We start from the raw sequence: 14,130 nt of genomic DNA, 5'->3' as shown, positions 1-14,130 counted from the left end.
ATATATATATAGTCGTCAGACTCAAATGGCCAGATAGGTTATGCGCCGTCGGCCATTTGAGTCTAAAGGGTCACCTATACGGCTAAGCGTTTTATAGGTGCGAAACTAAAGTACATTTATCCATAATCCATGTATGTTATATTACACCCTACATATAACAAGATACCAGTTTATATTGCCCATTTCCATCAATAGCAACGTTTATGTAAGCAAAAAATTAAGCAAATCGTAACACAAAAGACTATTTAATGGGCATCGACTGCTCAATGGACCATTAATATATTAAATCTGAAAATTCTTTAAAAATCCGAAATTCAGTTGTTGCCAATCTCTGATCTAGGCAATGTCTGTGCGTTCTTAAGGCATGGATACATTGGACAGTTGCCCGTGGGCCTCACGTTGTCTAGGGGCTTGATTCTGTTCTATGTATGCTGTGGCTTGCTGCCAATAAATTCTATAGAGCTCAGGGCATTGATTTGACCAGAGACCTATAATGCTTCAAAGACAGTTCTGAATAATGTATTTAATATTGATTTGAAATTTTAGCACAAAGCCAGAAATTTCTGGGGAGATTGTAAGCCGATGACATTGACCCCAGTGTTTAATTGGTTCTTATTTTGTCAACCTTGTAAGGATAAAAGGCAAGGTCGACCTCGGCGGTATTTGAACTCAGAACGTAAAATCGGACGAAATGCCACAAAGCGTTTTGCCCGGTGTGCTAACGATTCTGCCAGCTCATCGCTTTCATAATGTATTTAATATTATCAATGAGTAATGGGTGGTGACTTGGCACAATGGACAGCATGCTGGGCAAAATGCTTAGCGGTATTTCGTCGGTCTTTACGTTCTGAGTTCAAATTCCGTTGATGTAGACTTTACCTTTCATCTTTTCGGGGTCGATAAAACAAGTACCAGTTAAATACTGGGATCGAGGTAATCTACTTACTCACTCTCCCGAACTTGTCAGCCTTGCATCAAAATTTGAAATCATTGTTACAAAGAAAAACGGGTATCTAGTATTTATTTGGGTGAACTGAAGAGTTTAATGATTTTTACGGAAACTTGTATAGTTATGTAATGTGTTATCAGTGACTGGGATCGAACACATATCTACAGGAAGAGGTAAATACGTGAATTTCTCAGTTGCTACAGCTACTTCTGTTTAATAAAATATTGGCCGATTTAACTGTTGTGTTTATTCAGTGTTGTATCTTTCTAACAGTCGACTATTTTGTTTGAAATATGCTTATTGATTATTTCCAATATTTATTGTTGTGTTTCTTTACTTTATTTTGTAGGCCTTAACCAATAATGGCGCAACCTGATGTTCTGGTGAAGTTGTTGATTTGTGGTGGTGGCAATGGCGCTCATGTGTTAACTGGGCTTGCTTCATCTCGCAGAAACGTCCAAGTGAACGTGATGTCTCTGTTTGCAGATGAAGCTGAGCGATTCAGAAACACACTGGGCAATGACGAGTTCACCGTAGAGTTTAAAGAAAAGGATGGAACCACCAAGTTCATCAAGTCCCGACCAAACATGATCACCAATGATCCTTCAAAAGCTGTACCGGGATGTAATATTATCATTTTCACAGTTCCAGCATTTGCTCACGAGGGCTACTTCAAAGCTATCGCGCCGTATATTGAGCCAAATACTGTTGTAGTCGGTCTTCCAAGTCAGCCTGGTTTCCAGTTCCAATGTTGCGACTTGTTGGGCATCGGAGGAAAAACTTGCGCCATCGTTTCTTTTGAATCTTTGCCATGGGCTTGCCGTATCCAGAAATTTGCTCGGGAAGTTCAAGTTCTTGGCCCAAAAGACACACTTGCATGTGCAATTATCATGCGTGGGTGCCGACCTTATTTCCCTGTTCTACCCACCATACAGTATATTATTGGTAAAGAGCCTAAGCTCACTCTTGCTGCTAACTATTTATCTATCAATCTGTTAGCTGATTCTGTTGTTCATCCTCCAATGATGTACGGCACCTGGAAGGACTGGGATGGTAAACCCCTTAGTGAGAAACCGTTATTCTATCAAGGCCTGAATGATTTTGCTGCTGGTATGCTTGACAAAGTGAGCACCGAGCTGTTCAACACTGCACAAGCTATCCAGAAGAAGTACCCAGACATGGATATGAGTGACGTCATTCATCTCTTTGACTGGTACAAACTTAACTACAAGGAGAGTATCTCTGACTTCAGCACCCTGCAAACAGCCATGCGTACATGCAAGGCTTACAATGGACTGGTGCACCCCATGAAGGAGGTTGAAGGAGGTAAATTTGTTCCCGACTTCAACTACCGTTACATGACAGAAGATCTTCCTTTTGGCATGGTAGTATTCCGCGGCATTGCCCAAATAGCAGGAGTACCCACCCCTGCTATGGATGAAACTATCCTCTGGGGTCAGAAGATTCTCGGTAAAGAGTTTCTGGTGAACGGCCAGTTAACAGGCAAAGACATGGGCATGACTCGCGCCCCTCAACGTTATCACTTCTCCACTTTGTTCGAGTTAGTTAATCTGCGATAGATTCCTTATTGATTCTCCGATAGTAATCACTGCAGTAATTATTTTTCTGCATTACTTGGCATGTGTATTCTCGTTATTTATATTAAAAAAAAAACAGAAACGATTAACTGAAATTCTAAAAATTTGTACTGAAATAATAAACTCTAAACTTATTTATTAGAACTGAAATCGCTTGATAGGAGATAACAACTAAAATAGTTGATTAATCTCAATGTTCTTGTTTACCCTCCACGAATAAAGCTTTATAAGATATCCATTTTGGCTTTTGTTTTGCATAATAATGTTGATCTAATTCTTTATGTCATTTAACCCCAATATTAGTTCCGGTTTAGCAAGATCTATGATATTCTTTTTCTACTCTAGGGACAAGGCCCGAAATCTTTGGGGAGTGGGCCAGTCGATTAGATAGACCTCAGTATGCAACTGGTACTTAATTTTTCGACCCCGAAAGGATGAAAGGCAAGGCAACCTCGGCGGAATTTGAACTCAGAACGTAAAGACAGACGAAATACAGCTAAGCGTTTCGCCCGGCGTCTTAACGTTTCTGCCAGCTCGCTGCCTTAGCAGATCTATGATATTAAGCACTCTAACCATGGCCATCTAGTCTTTTTCTTTTATACATCTAGGCGCATGCATGGCTGTGTGGTTAAGAGGCTTGCTTTATAACCACGTGGTTTTTACTTCAGTTCCACTCCCCAGCACCTTGGGCAAATGTCTTCTATTATTGCTCCAGGCTGACCAACGCTTTGTGAGTGACTGTGACAGATGGACACTCGGTGAAAGCCCATCATACGTGTGTGTGTGCACGCGTACGAGAGAGTAAAATAAGGTGTCATTTTTCAACCACATGGTCTTGGGTTCAGTCCTGCTTCGCACATAAAAGACGTCGTTCGTCTTTGGGGGAATTTTTTAATGAATTAAAGCCTGTTAAGGTATTTTTGTTTCACACAATGACACCGAATTTAGCCGATGGAATTACATCTAATAACCCATTATAAATTGTTTCTTCCGTTCTCTTATTTATGATTTATTTGTAATTTTATGACTATGGCATTGTCATGCCGGAATATCAATTGTTGACTATATTTTTTTTACTTGTTTTAGCCATTTGACCGCTTAACCTATATAAATAATATATCGTACCGCAGTGGCTTTATTTTAGTATTCTAAATGTTTAACAAGACTTATAATTGCTCCCTATAAATTCTTGTCAGTTACAAGTTATTTGCTAGGAGAGTGACTTGGGTTTATTGATTGAGAGACAGCAAAAACAGACATTAAAACAAAACAAATCGCTGTCATCACAACGTCTGAATAAGAAGAAAGAGAAAGTATTGGGGTGAGAAGGGGAGAAAATTAGAACAGCCTCACCTCGGCAATATTTTTGAGGAAGATATAAAAGAAATATCATAATAGATACGAGCTGCACACATACACATTTTATTTATATATCTCTACATACATATGTGCGTGTATGTATATATAAACGTAAATACACACACACTATATATATATATATATATATATATATATATATAAATGTAAGAACTTACTGTGGACAAGGCTGTGTGGTGTTCAATTATAAATAAATATTTTTGAGGAAGATATAAAAGAAATATAATAGATACGAACTGCACACATACACATTAATTTATATATCTCTACATACATATGTGCGTGTATGTATATATATAAACGTAAATACACACACACAATGTATATATATATATATATATATAAATGTAAGAACTTACTGTGGACAAGGCTGTCTGGTGTTCAATTATAAATAAATTTTAAAAAATACACATTAAGTACAGGACATTAACAACGAGTGAAAAATATGTAAACACGAGAGATAAGTACGGGACAAAATACCTCGTCAGTTGTTGACTGTTTTATCACTCCTTGTTTTGTGCTTTCGGCGACAAGATAGGAAAACTTCATAAGACAGCAACATCCAGAAATTTTAAAATTATAAAATTTGTGGAGAGTTAAGACTTCGAACAAACAACAGCAGAGTGGGCGTACGGAGTGAACAATCGATGAAGACAAACATTAAGGGCTGCTAGGCCAAGACGAATTGTAATGGGTAAGACGTGGGGGAAATTTTGAAAGGATATAGAATAAATAGAAGAGAAGAAAATAATAGAAGAGAAAAAATGTCGAAAGGACGTCCAGCTAGATGGACGTCTCTTTCAGAAAAATCAGAGGCGAGAGAAATGACCTGTAGTGACGTGTGAGCAACAGGCAGAGGAGAAGGGGGGACAAAAGAGAGGATGAGGGAACGAAGAGAAAGGAGAAGGAACGAAAGATAGTAGGGAGTGAAAGAAAGACAGGTAGGGGACAGCAAGGAAGGAGGGAGAGAAAAAGGAAATATAGTGGATTATAGAGAGAGAAAAAAACAGTATGTGGAGTCGCAGAAATTATATATATATGTAAGAACTTACTGTGGACAAGGCTAGGTATTTTTGGGATATTTGTCCTGTACTTATCTTGCGTGTATTTATGCATTTTTCACTTGGTGGTGATGTCCTGTACTTAATGTGTTTTTTTATTTATTTATAATTTAAAGGTCACACAGCCTCATATATATACTATATGTTTGTGTGTGTGTGTCATTTTTACTGATTTTTTTACGTCCACACAAAAATTTTTAAATTGTTATCTTTTAATAAAAAATATTCGTAGTGGTACTTCCACCAGAACTGCACAAGCACTTTCACCACAAGAAATGCCATGACCCAGTGACTGGCTTATTAGAAACTTGTAACAAACAATGTTACTGACCACCAACTTTGAAAAAAAAAAAAAATAATAAACCTAGTTGCGTTTTACTTGAAGATTCTACATCAGATATTTTTAATAAGGTTTGTCATAATAGTAAGGTGAAAGGAAAAAAAAAAGGAACCCAGCTTTAATCTTGATAAGGCCTTCAAGTAATCTTCCCTGTTCCACATAGATCATTCCTGATATCTACTTTCAAATGAAATTACCATAACTACCTACCTACCTACACACCTTGTTTCCTATCCTACTTTTCCAAAATATCATTCCAAGATAAAGTTTTTATTGGACAAAGAAAACTACTCCATATATCAATAGGGTATATATATATATATATATATATATATATATAAGGTATGTTACATAACTGATCATTTCAATTAAATATTACCACAATTGCACATACAGGATTTTTATTCTGTCAGGCAGCTATTTGCAATGTCAGTGAATGTCTTATCTATTATTTCCTATATTGGAGATGATAAACTCTCATGAAGGTGCAAGCACACCTCATTGAAAAAGGCCAAAATGCTTCTGGCCTTCTCAGTGGCCACTGCTGGGATGATTTTTTTCATCTCCCTTCAATATTTATTATGTTTTTAACATAACATGCCCAACAGAAATGTTATCTTACAGTGAACATGGCAATAAGCTGCCTGTTAATAGTTCATATGCATTAAGTATGATTAACAGAGGGCTATTTTAATTGATACAGCTTCAATTGCTTTTACAGATGTTTGTTCAGCTGGGCAGCAATTCATAACATCAAAGAATGTCTTATTCACTGTTTCCTATAATGGAGGTGATGACTTCACATCCAAGTATGCAACTAGCCGTAAGTACACATTATTGAAAAGGTTCAAATTGGCAGAAATACATCTGGCCACTGTGAGGACAGTTCTTCATCTCCCAGCAATATTTATTGTGTTTTTAACACAATAAAGAGATGTTAAGCTCAGGGTGAATATTGCAGTAACTGGCCTGTCACTGATGTATACACATGATACATAGATGGTTATATACATCTATATTATTTAGTAATTTTGGTGTGAGATAAGTAACTACAGTTTCTCCTGCTCAATTAATATTTCTCGTGAGTGCCTGGGAGTCAAAGTACCAATGCTTTGAGAGATATTGTCATATTCTGCAGGTTAAAGATCTTGAAATTTCTACTTCTACACATGAACATTTCAGATGTACATGAAATGAAACAAAAAATGCTTTTAGCAAAAGAATATATTTGTATTTTAAAAAAGCATATAATAACATATTACTTTGAAATAATAAACATCCTTTTTTTTTATAAAACAAATTATTTTATTAAGATTTATTAAAAGATGTTTCATTGTACAAAACCTCAGAAATATGGAAGTTTGTCTATCTTTTGAATTTTAACTTTGATTTAGGAGGAGGTTTGCGATGTGTGTTGGTTGGGTTAGACTCTGAAAAGAAAATATTGTCTGCTTCGGTAAATATCACAGCTTCATAATCAACTGGTACAGTTGGTAAGTTTGTTTCTGGATTCTCTGAGTCCAAACTGCTATTAGAATTACTTGTATTGGAAGAATATTTTACGTCTGAAACAAGACGCCGATGATGCAAGTATTTCTGATTTCCGCATACACTGTCGCTTGTTTTCGAAGTTGAAGCTGCAGGAGAAGCAAAAGGATTTCCAAAGTCTGGTTTCATTTTATGAGTGTGATGGAGCTTAGTAAATTTCTTTCTACACGTTTTAGAATTCAATGATTTTTTTACAGCATTCACCTGATTGTTGTCTTGTGTCGTTAACTGAGAATCATTCTTCTGTTGATTTCGACCATTTTCTTCTTGATTGGAACCTACAAATCAGAATTTTGTTAACAGACTAGAAAACGTTTTTAACTTTGTGATGGACTGTTGTTAAAAGAATTAACATTGTAAAAGAATTAATATAACTGCTAAGTTATGAAGACACAAACAAACCAACACTGGTTGTCAAGTGGCAGTCAGGGCAAACACAAGCACAAAGATACACACACACACATATATACATACGTATTATATATATATTATATATATATAAATTCGTTTGTGTGTATATAGAGGGGGCACATGGTTAACTTACCTGTTGATAAACTCTGTGAAAATCGTGGAAGTTTTTGGAATACGGAAAATATTTGTGAGCCATACATTTTGGTATAGAATTGCTGTAATAGTTCAGCTCGATTTGCAGCAGACATTTTAATTATTGATTGACAAAGTTCCTCAAGTGATGAAAACTGTAAAGTATCAACCATTTTTTCCAAGTGGTCCCTAATGAAATAAACAGAATGTAATAATTAACTTACACAAAAAAGTAAAAGCACGTGATAGTTTGTTTACAAAAGCAACTACAAACTAATTATAGTTCTTAAATCTAACAGATTCCCACGTGGGAAGGGGTATACCATTTCAATACAACACTATTTTGACTACAAGTTTTATATCAGAGTGTCTTCCTCCTATAAGAGCTGCCTTCCAACCAGCTTTGTCAACCTCCTCTACCTCTGGGAAATCCATTTAATCCGTTGGTGGAACCCTGACAACAACTACTGTTCTGGGTCAGAACAGACCAGGGACTAATGGTAATTCAGGGATAACTCCATGCTCCCCACAACTCCGTGTGACAGTATCATGGCAAATGGCAGGGCTATTTGGGGTGAAATCAAGAAGGGAGTGATTAGCAATAGCAAAGGTGGACAAAGATAAGGGTGGGTGATGAGATGAAAGCAAAAGTAAGTGAAGAGTGGTAACAGAGGTGGTCTACAGAGGAGTGAGAGTGATGACTGGCAGGACAGCAGAGTAAAGTTAGCGTGTATAGGGTAGGGCAATGATTGAGGACCAATACAGCCTCATTTATATATAAGCTTAGTAAAGGGCAAAAGGCAGAGGGAGGGAGTGAGGAAGCTGGTGTGGTCAACACATGTAGTGGAGGGGGAGGAGAATCAAGGACACAAGGGGAGAGGAAGGTAAATGTAAGCTTGGTAGGGAATGAAATATTACAACCCCGCTGTGTATGTGTGAGTGTGTGTCTCTCTCTCTGTTTGCATGCGTTTGTTAGAGTGCAGCTGGGTAGGTACACACACACACACACACACACATAAGGTAATAACAATCAAAGCATCCCTCTCTCTATGTGTGTTTGCATGCATGTGCATGTGTGCATGTTTTTGTTAGAGTGCAGCTGGGTAGGTGCACACACACACACACACACAGTAATAACAATCAAAGCATCTCTCTATGTGCATGTGTACATGTGTTTGTTAGAGTGCAGCTGGGTAGGTGCATACACACACACACACACACACATACACACACAGGGTAATAACAATCAAAGCATCTCAGTCTATGTGTGTGTGTGTGTGTGTTTGCATGCATATGCATGTGTGCATGTGTTTGTTAGAATGCAGATGAGTAGGTGCACACACGCACACACACACACACACACAGTAATAATAATCAAATCAGCCTACCTCACAACTGCCACTGGTGTTTCTCCATAAACCATTTGATTTTGACCAAATGGAATACATTTAGGAGCATTGTAATCTTTAATTTTCGTCATCTTTTTCCTTTTCTTACTCGTCTTTCCACTGTCAGGTGACTGTCGAAAAGAAAAAGAACAAAAAATACCCAAACTTAGAGACCAAATAGGTATGTGCCATTACAGCACAGCACTGCATCCACCGTTTGTCAGCATTTGCTTGGGTCATCCCAGGTAACCCCTCTCAGCAGTCAGTCTCCATCTTCAGTCAGTCCCCATCTCCATGAGATGTTTCCTCATCTGTCATGACCAGGTGGCAAATGGTCAATGAAATAAGATATATATAATCATGCAACAGGTGATGAAATGTTGGACTGCCACATGTCTACAAACATTAAAGCTAACGTAGAATAATCTTGACATATGTTAAAACGTTTGATTGCATAATCATACGGATAGGCATAATCCAATGCTCTGCACTCACATTACATGATTCTTTGAAGTCTAAGGGCATCCAGTCATAGAAATCAAGCCAAAATCAAACTGGAGCCTGATACAGTTCCCTAGATTTCCAGCTCTGGTCAAACTGCCCAACCCATTCCAGCATGGAAAATGGATATTAAAGGATGATGATGATGATGATGATGATGATGATGATGGTGGTGGTGGTGGTGGTGGTGGTGGTGGTGGTGAATATTAAGATGGCACACCTTACAATAAATATGTCATACCTAGTTTTAAAATATCAGTTAAAAATATCTTTGTTCTATTCTCAGTTCATATGATACTTATTGATCGTCTATATATTTGTTTTTCTATCTTGGGAGGGTCATTATGCCAATAATGAAATAAACACACACACTGATTCGTTTTTCACGTCTTCCTTTCTTTTTATTTGTGAATAGGTTGACTATCTAACCATTTAACTAATCACTCAATGAGCTAAGTTCATCAAAGTCCTTTCATCTCTGTCTGCACCCTCTTCGATGCTGTAGCCTAATACAAGAATCTTGCACACCAAATACAAAAACAAAATCTAAATATTTATTGATCAGAAATTTGCCTAACTTTGATCTTTTGATCTACAGAAGGAGACATAATGCGGGTCAAGCAAAGAATAACAACAAAAGCAAAGAAATATAATGAAGCTGAAAGTAATACCTGGACATAAGGTTCACACTCCATGGCCAGTTGCTGAGAGTTCTTCTGATCTTGTAAGACTTCTTCCATGGCACACTTACTCATGTGGTCCTCAGCACGACTCGCACCAGTTATCTGTCGGTTCTTATGAACATGTACCACACCATAGTTACCTGTAAAGAATATATGAACAGGTAATAACAATTTAACTAATAATGCTCTCAAAACTACTGTCTGGCTGTCAGTCTTCACCACATCTAGCTGTAGAAACCATGCCGAAACAGACATGGAGCCTGAACAGCCCCTCAGCCAGTCAGCTCCTCTCAAACCGTCCAGCCCATGCCAGCATGGAAAACAGATGTTAAATCATGATGATGATCTTAGTCAAGGAGAGAACAACAAATTGGATTCATGATGATATAAAGTAAAGAAAGCTACAATTAGAACTAAGGTACTGATACAGTGATATAAGAGAACAAGAATGACGAAAATTGGGTGAATAAATATCCGTTTGTATTTTTTCATAATCTGAAAAATGGTTAGTTAGTTCTTTAGTGACTTGCTATCCCACGTATCTCCTCTTGTTCTGCTTATTCTATTTTGTCTTTCACACACACACACACACACACACACACACACACACACACACACACACACACACACACACACACACACACACACACACACACACACATGCACAGAGGCCAATGCATGCACAGTTAGGGATATATACTATAGAAATACAAAATGGAATAAACAGAACAAGAAAAGATATGTGGGATAGAGAATAGAGAGTAGAGGTTAGTTAATTATTGAATTGAGAATCTTTCAGTATTCCTGACACACGTCTTCAATTCCTCCTTGTCATCCATGACAGTTTTAAGTTCTTTGATAATGCATCCAGTGTCTTCTAGCCATTGGTTGATGTTACCAACCACTTCCCCAGTTACCATGTGAAGGTTGCCACAGAAGAATTTCAGCTTCTAGCTCCTAGTTACATCAGCAGTTCATAAATAAATGTCAACTTGTACTTTTGTATTGTCTCTATAATAAATGGGATGTCTTGGAATAATGCTTTACTAGTCATGTTGTGATGCCAGGAGATATTTAGAACAGTGGGCAGCATCCTGGTGTACGTGTCATTTAGAATTTTCTTCATGAGTATTGTAAGCGTCCATATTATTAAACCATTAACTAAAATTGCTTCAACTGCAATTCTGAAGTAGACTATTTTCGGTCTTTGCAGAAATGAACAATGGTAAACCAATGAAATCATACAAAAAAGATAGTTAAAGCTGAAATTAAAGAACTAAAAAGGTTCCCGAGTGACAAAACCCTGAGACAGGATTAAATTAAAGAACAATCAGTAATATAGAGAATTTGAATACCAAGATCTTTGAAGGAATCTCCTCGAGCCATCAGTTCTGGGGATTCTTCTTCAGATGAGCTTTCGGTTTCCATTTCTTCTTCGTCATCGCTGTTATTGTCATCACTGCCATTACTGCTATCCTCGATATTGAAATCTTCTTCATCACTCCACTCATCATTTGATTCTGTTTCCTTCTGATTCACTGTAATCGAGACATATTTAGTCACTTTATGACCAGCAAGCTGTTTTTCCACTTTCTTATTTCTCTGAAGAATATAAAAAAAAAGGAAGAAAAACAGAAAGCAAACATTAGAGAAGCGACCTTGAGAGAAAAATATTTTGTCTGTAAAGAACTCTCAGCATTATCTCAGACAGTATCTTGCCCACCAAGAAGCAACTGGTCCAAAAATCTTGCCTACCAAGAAGCAACTGGTCCAAGAATACAACACATTGCCTGGTCCAAGAAGCAACGGACATTGTTGTTGTTGCTGCTGCTGCTGCTGCTGCTGCTGCTGTTGTTGTTGTTGTTGTTGTTGTTGTTGTTGTTGTTGTTGTTGCTGCTGCTGCTGCTGCTGCTGCTGTTGTTGTTCAGCTCTAAGTTAGCCAAGATTAAGCAAACTTCTGATCAAAAGCATTGCATCTATGACAATCCTGTCTTGAGATATAAACTTCTTAAACCATGCAGCCATACCAATATATTACATAAAAAAAAGTGTTAGCAAATTAAAGAGTAAGTACCATCGTGCGTTCTGGGACCCCTAGGGCTCAGTTACCCAGCTTCCATGGTGTGTAGGCGACCGAGATTACAACATTACTCTTGAGCAAGATGCCAGGTTCACTCGTTAGTCACTCGTTAACAGAAGAGTGGACTGGAGGAATGTGAGATGAAGACGTTTTTCACAAGAACACAATGCACCATCCAGCCTGGGAATTGAAACCATGATCTTATCATCGTAAATGCAACACCCTAACTACTAAGTCACACACTTCCACTGAGCAGACTGGAAAAGCACGAAATTAAGTGTCTTTCTCAAAAATACAGCACAGGGTTAGTCAAAAAATTGAACCTACAACCTCATGATCATGAACTCAACAGCCAAACCACTAGACCATGTGCTTTAACTTGAACATATGAACCCCATATTTTAAATACTGAACCATGAGCTTTCAAGTTAAATTAGTAACAGCATGAATAGAAGCAAGCAATAGTCTCTATCACATGTGTCTCTTCCTGTCCTGTTTAGGACAGGGAGAGACATGGGATGGAGAGTCACTGAAGAGGTCACAGGGTGTGTGACAAAGTATCTTTTTCCACTTACCTCAAGAATGTTTTCAACTAGAGACGACTGTTTTTCAGAGAAAGAAAACATGTTTTTCAAACCAAACAGTTCTCCCTTGTGTTGCTGATCCCCTTGAATGCCAAAGAAATAACGTTTGGCATTTTCAGTTCCAATAACCACTTTCTCCAATTGCTGAAATATAGTTAATGAAGAATTATTTCTGAGAAATTACGAAGGTTATTATAACAGGCATAAAGTATGATAATGCCTATATGGTTACACCATTTTATAAAGTATATAAACAGTTTGAGGACACAAATAGGTAGACACACTCACACATACACACACACACACACACACATGCATAGAACTGACCCCAGAGCTATGTGGTTGAGAAGCAAACTTCTTATTACACATCCACAAATATTAATATTAATTCAAAACATTGTTTATTTACATAACACATACCTGTTTATAAACCTGTCTTAAGTAGATGTTCTCTTCAATGGAGCAAGACGATATCAGTCGAAACACTTGAACATCACGTCGCTGTCCAATCCGATAAGCCCTATAATGGAAATAAAAAGATAATTAATTATCGTAATTAATAATAATTATTTCTTGAAAAGCAAGAAGGCAATGGAAAAGTATTTAGTTCATTGTATTAACCATATTATGTTACTAATATTCACTTTTCCACAGATTCTGTGATTGTTCTCTGACTGAGTTTTATCAATCTTTATTATTATCGTTGCTATTGTTGTTGTTGTTATTGCAATTATTATTATTATTATCATCATCATTATTATCATCATTAAGGTGGCAAGATGGCAGAAGCATTAGCATGCTGGGCAAAATGCTTAGCAGTATTTTGCCAATCACTACATTCTGAGTTCAAATTCTGCCGAAGTAGACTTTGCATTTCATCCTTCAGGGGTCTATAAATTAAGTACCAGTGAAACATTGGGGCCTATGTAATCGACTAGATTATTATTGTTGTAATTATTATTACTATTATTATTATTATTATTATTATTGTTGTTATTGTTATTATTATTGTTATTGTTATTGTTATGATTAAGGCTGATCCAGTCATTTTGCTGGGCTGCAGTTTAAGGGACAACACAACTGACCGGTCTTGTGCCTGCAAGTCATGGCTAGGGTTCCAGTTTGGGTCGAAAATGATGACCACATTTGCACCAGTTATATTTAAGCCAAGTCCACCAGCTCTGCAAGAGAGAGAGAAATACAAAATACAAAACAATTTAATAAATGATGATGACGATGATGATGAGAAGCAGAGGGAGGGAGAGGGAGGGAAAGAGGGAGAGAGAGAGGAGGGAAAGAGAAGAGAGAAAGAGGGAGAGAAAGATAGGGTAGAGGAGAGAGCAGGAGGGAAGAAGGAAGAAAGAGAGAGAGAGAGAGAGAGAGAGAGAAAGAAAGACTGGGGGAGAAAGAGAGTGAGAGAGAAAAAGAGACAGAGAGAGAGAGAGAGCGAAAGAAAGAGAGAGAGAGAGAGAGAGCGA

At 37.5% G+C, this 14,130-nt stretch overlaps 2 protein-coding genes and 1 long non-coding RNA gene across 3 annotated transcripts in view; 2 read left to right on the top strand and 1 right to left on the bottom strand.

Annotated features, from left to right (window-relative positions):
• The window catches only part of LOC106880801 (opine dehydrogenase), a 9,704-nt gene extending 6,919 nt beyond the window's left edge, over positions 1–2,785 (top strand). Inside the window, exon 2 of the mRNA XM_014930921.2 lies at positions 1,299–2,785. Coding sequence (XP_014786407.1) covers positions 1,312–2,529 — 1,218 coding nt within the window. The 5' untranslated portion in view covers positions 1,299–1,311 and the 3' untranslated portion in view covers positions 2,530–2,785. The remainder of the gene's footprint in view (positions 1–1,298) is intronic.
• Positions 2,786–4,417: 1,632 nt separating this feature from the next.
• Positions 4,418–10,002, top strand: LOC128249817 (uncharacterized). Its single transcript, XR_008265939.1, has 3 exons — positions 4,418–4,991; positions 6,047–6,148; positions 9,904–10,002. It is a non-coding gene; the product is annotated as an uncharacterized LOC128249817 (long non-coding RNA).
• Positions 6,626–14,130, bottom strand: part of LOC106880798 (DNA excision repair protein ERCC-6-like 2) — a 29,851-nt gene continuing 22,346 nt past the window's right edge. The window contains 8 exon segments of the mRNA XM_014930915.2: positions 6,626–7,151; positions 7,418–7,605; positions 8,805–8,935; positions 9,977–10,128; positions 11,344–11,590; positions 12,644–12,796; positions 13,073–13,172; positions 13,738–13,833. Coding sequence (XP_014786401.1) covers positions 6,691–7,151; positions 7,418–7,605; positions 8,805–8,935; positions 9,977–10,128; positions 11,344–11,590; positions 12,644–12,796; positions 13,073–13,172; positions 13,738–13,833 — 1,528 coding nt within the window. The 3' untranslated portion in view covers positions 6,626–6,690.

Source organism: Octopus bimaculoides, chromosome 18 (genome assembly GCF_001194135.2).
Source record: "Octopus bimaculoides isolate UCB-OBI-ISO-001 chromosome 18, ASM119413v2, whole genome shotgun sequence".
Taxonomy (NCBI): domain Eukaryota; kingdom Metazoa; phylum Mollusca; class Cephalopoda; order Octopoda; family Octopodidae; genus Octopus; species Octopus bimaculoides.
Note: the sequence above shows the minus strand (reverse complement) of the source record. Positions and strands in the feature narration are given on the sequence as shown.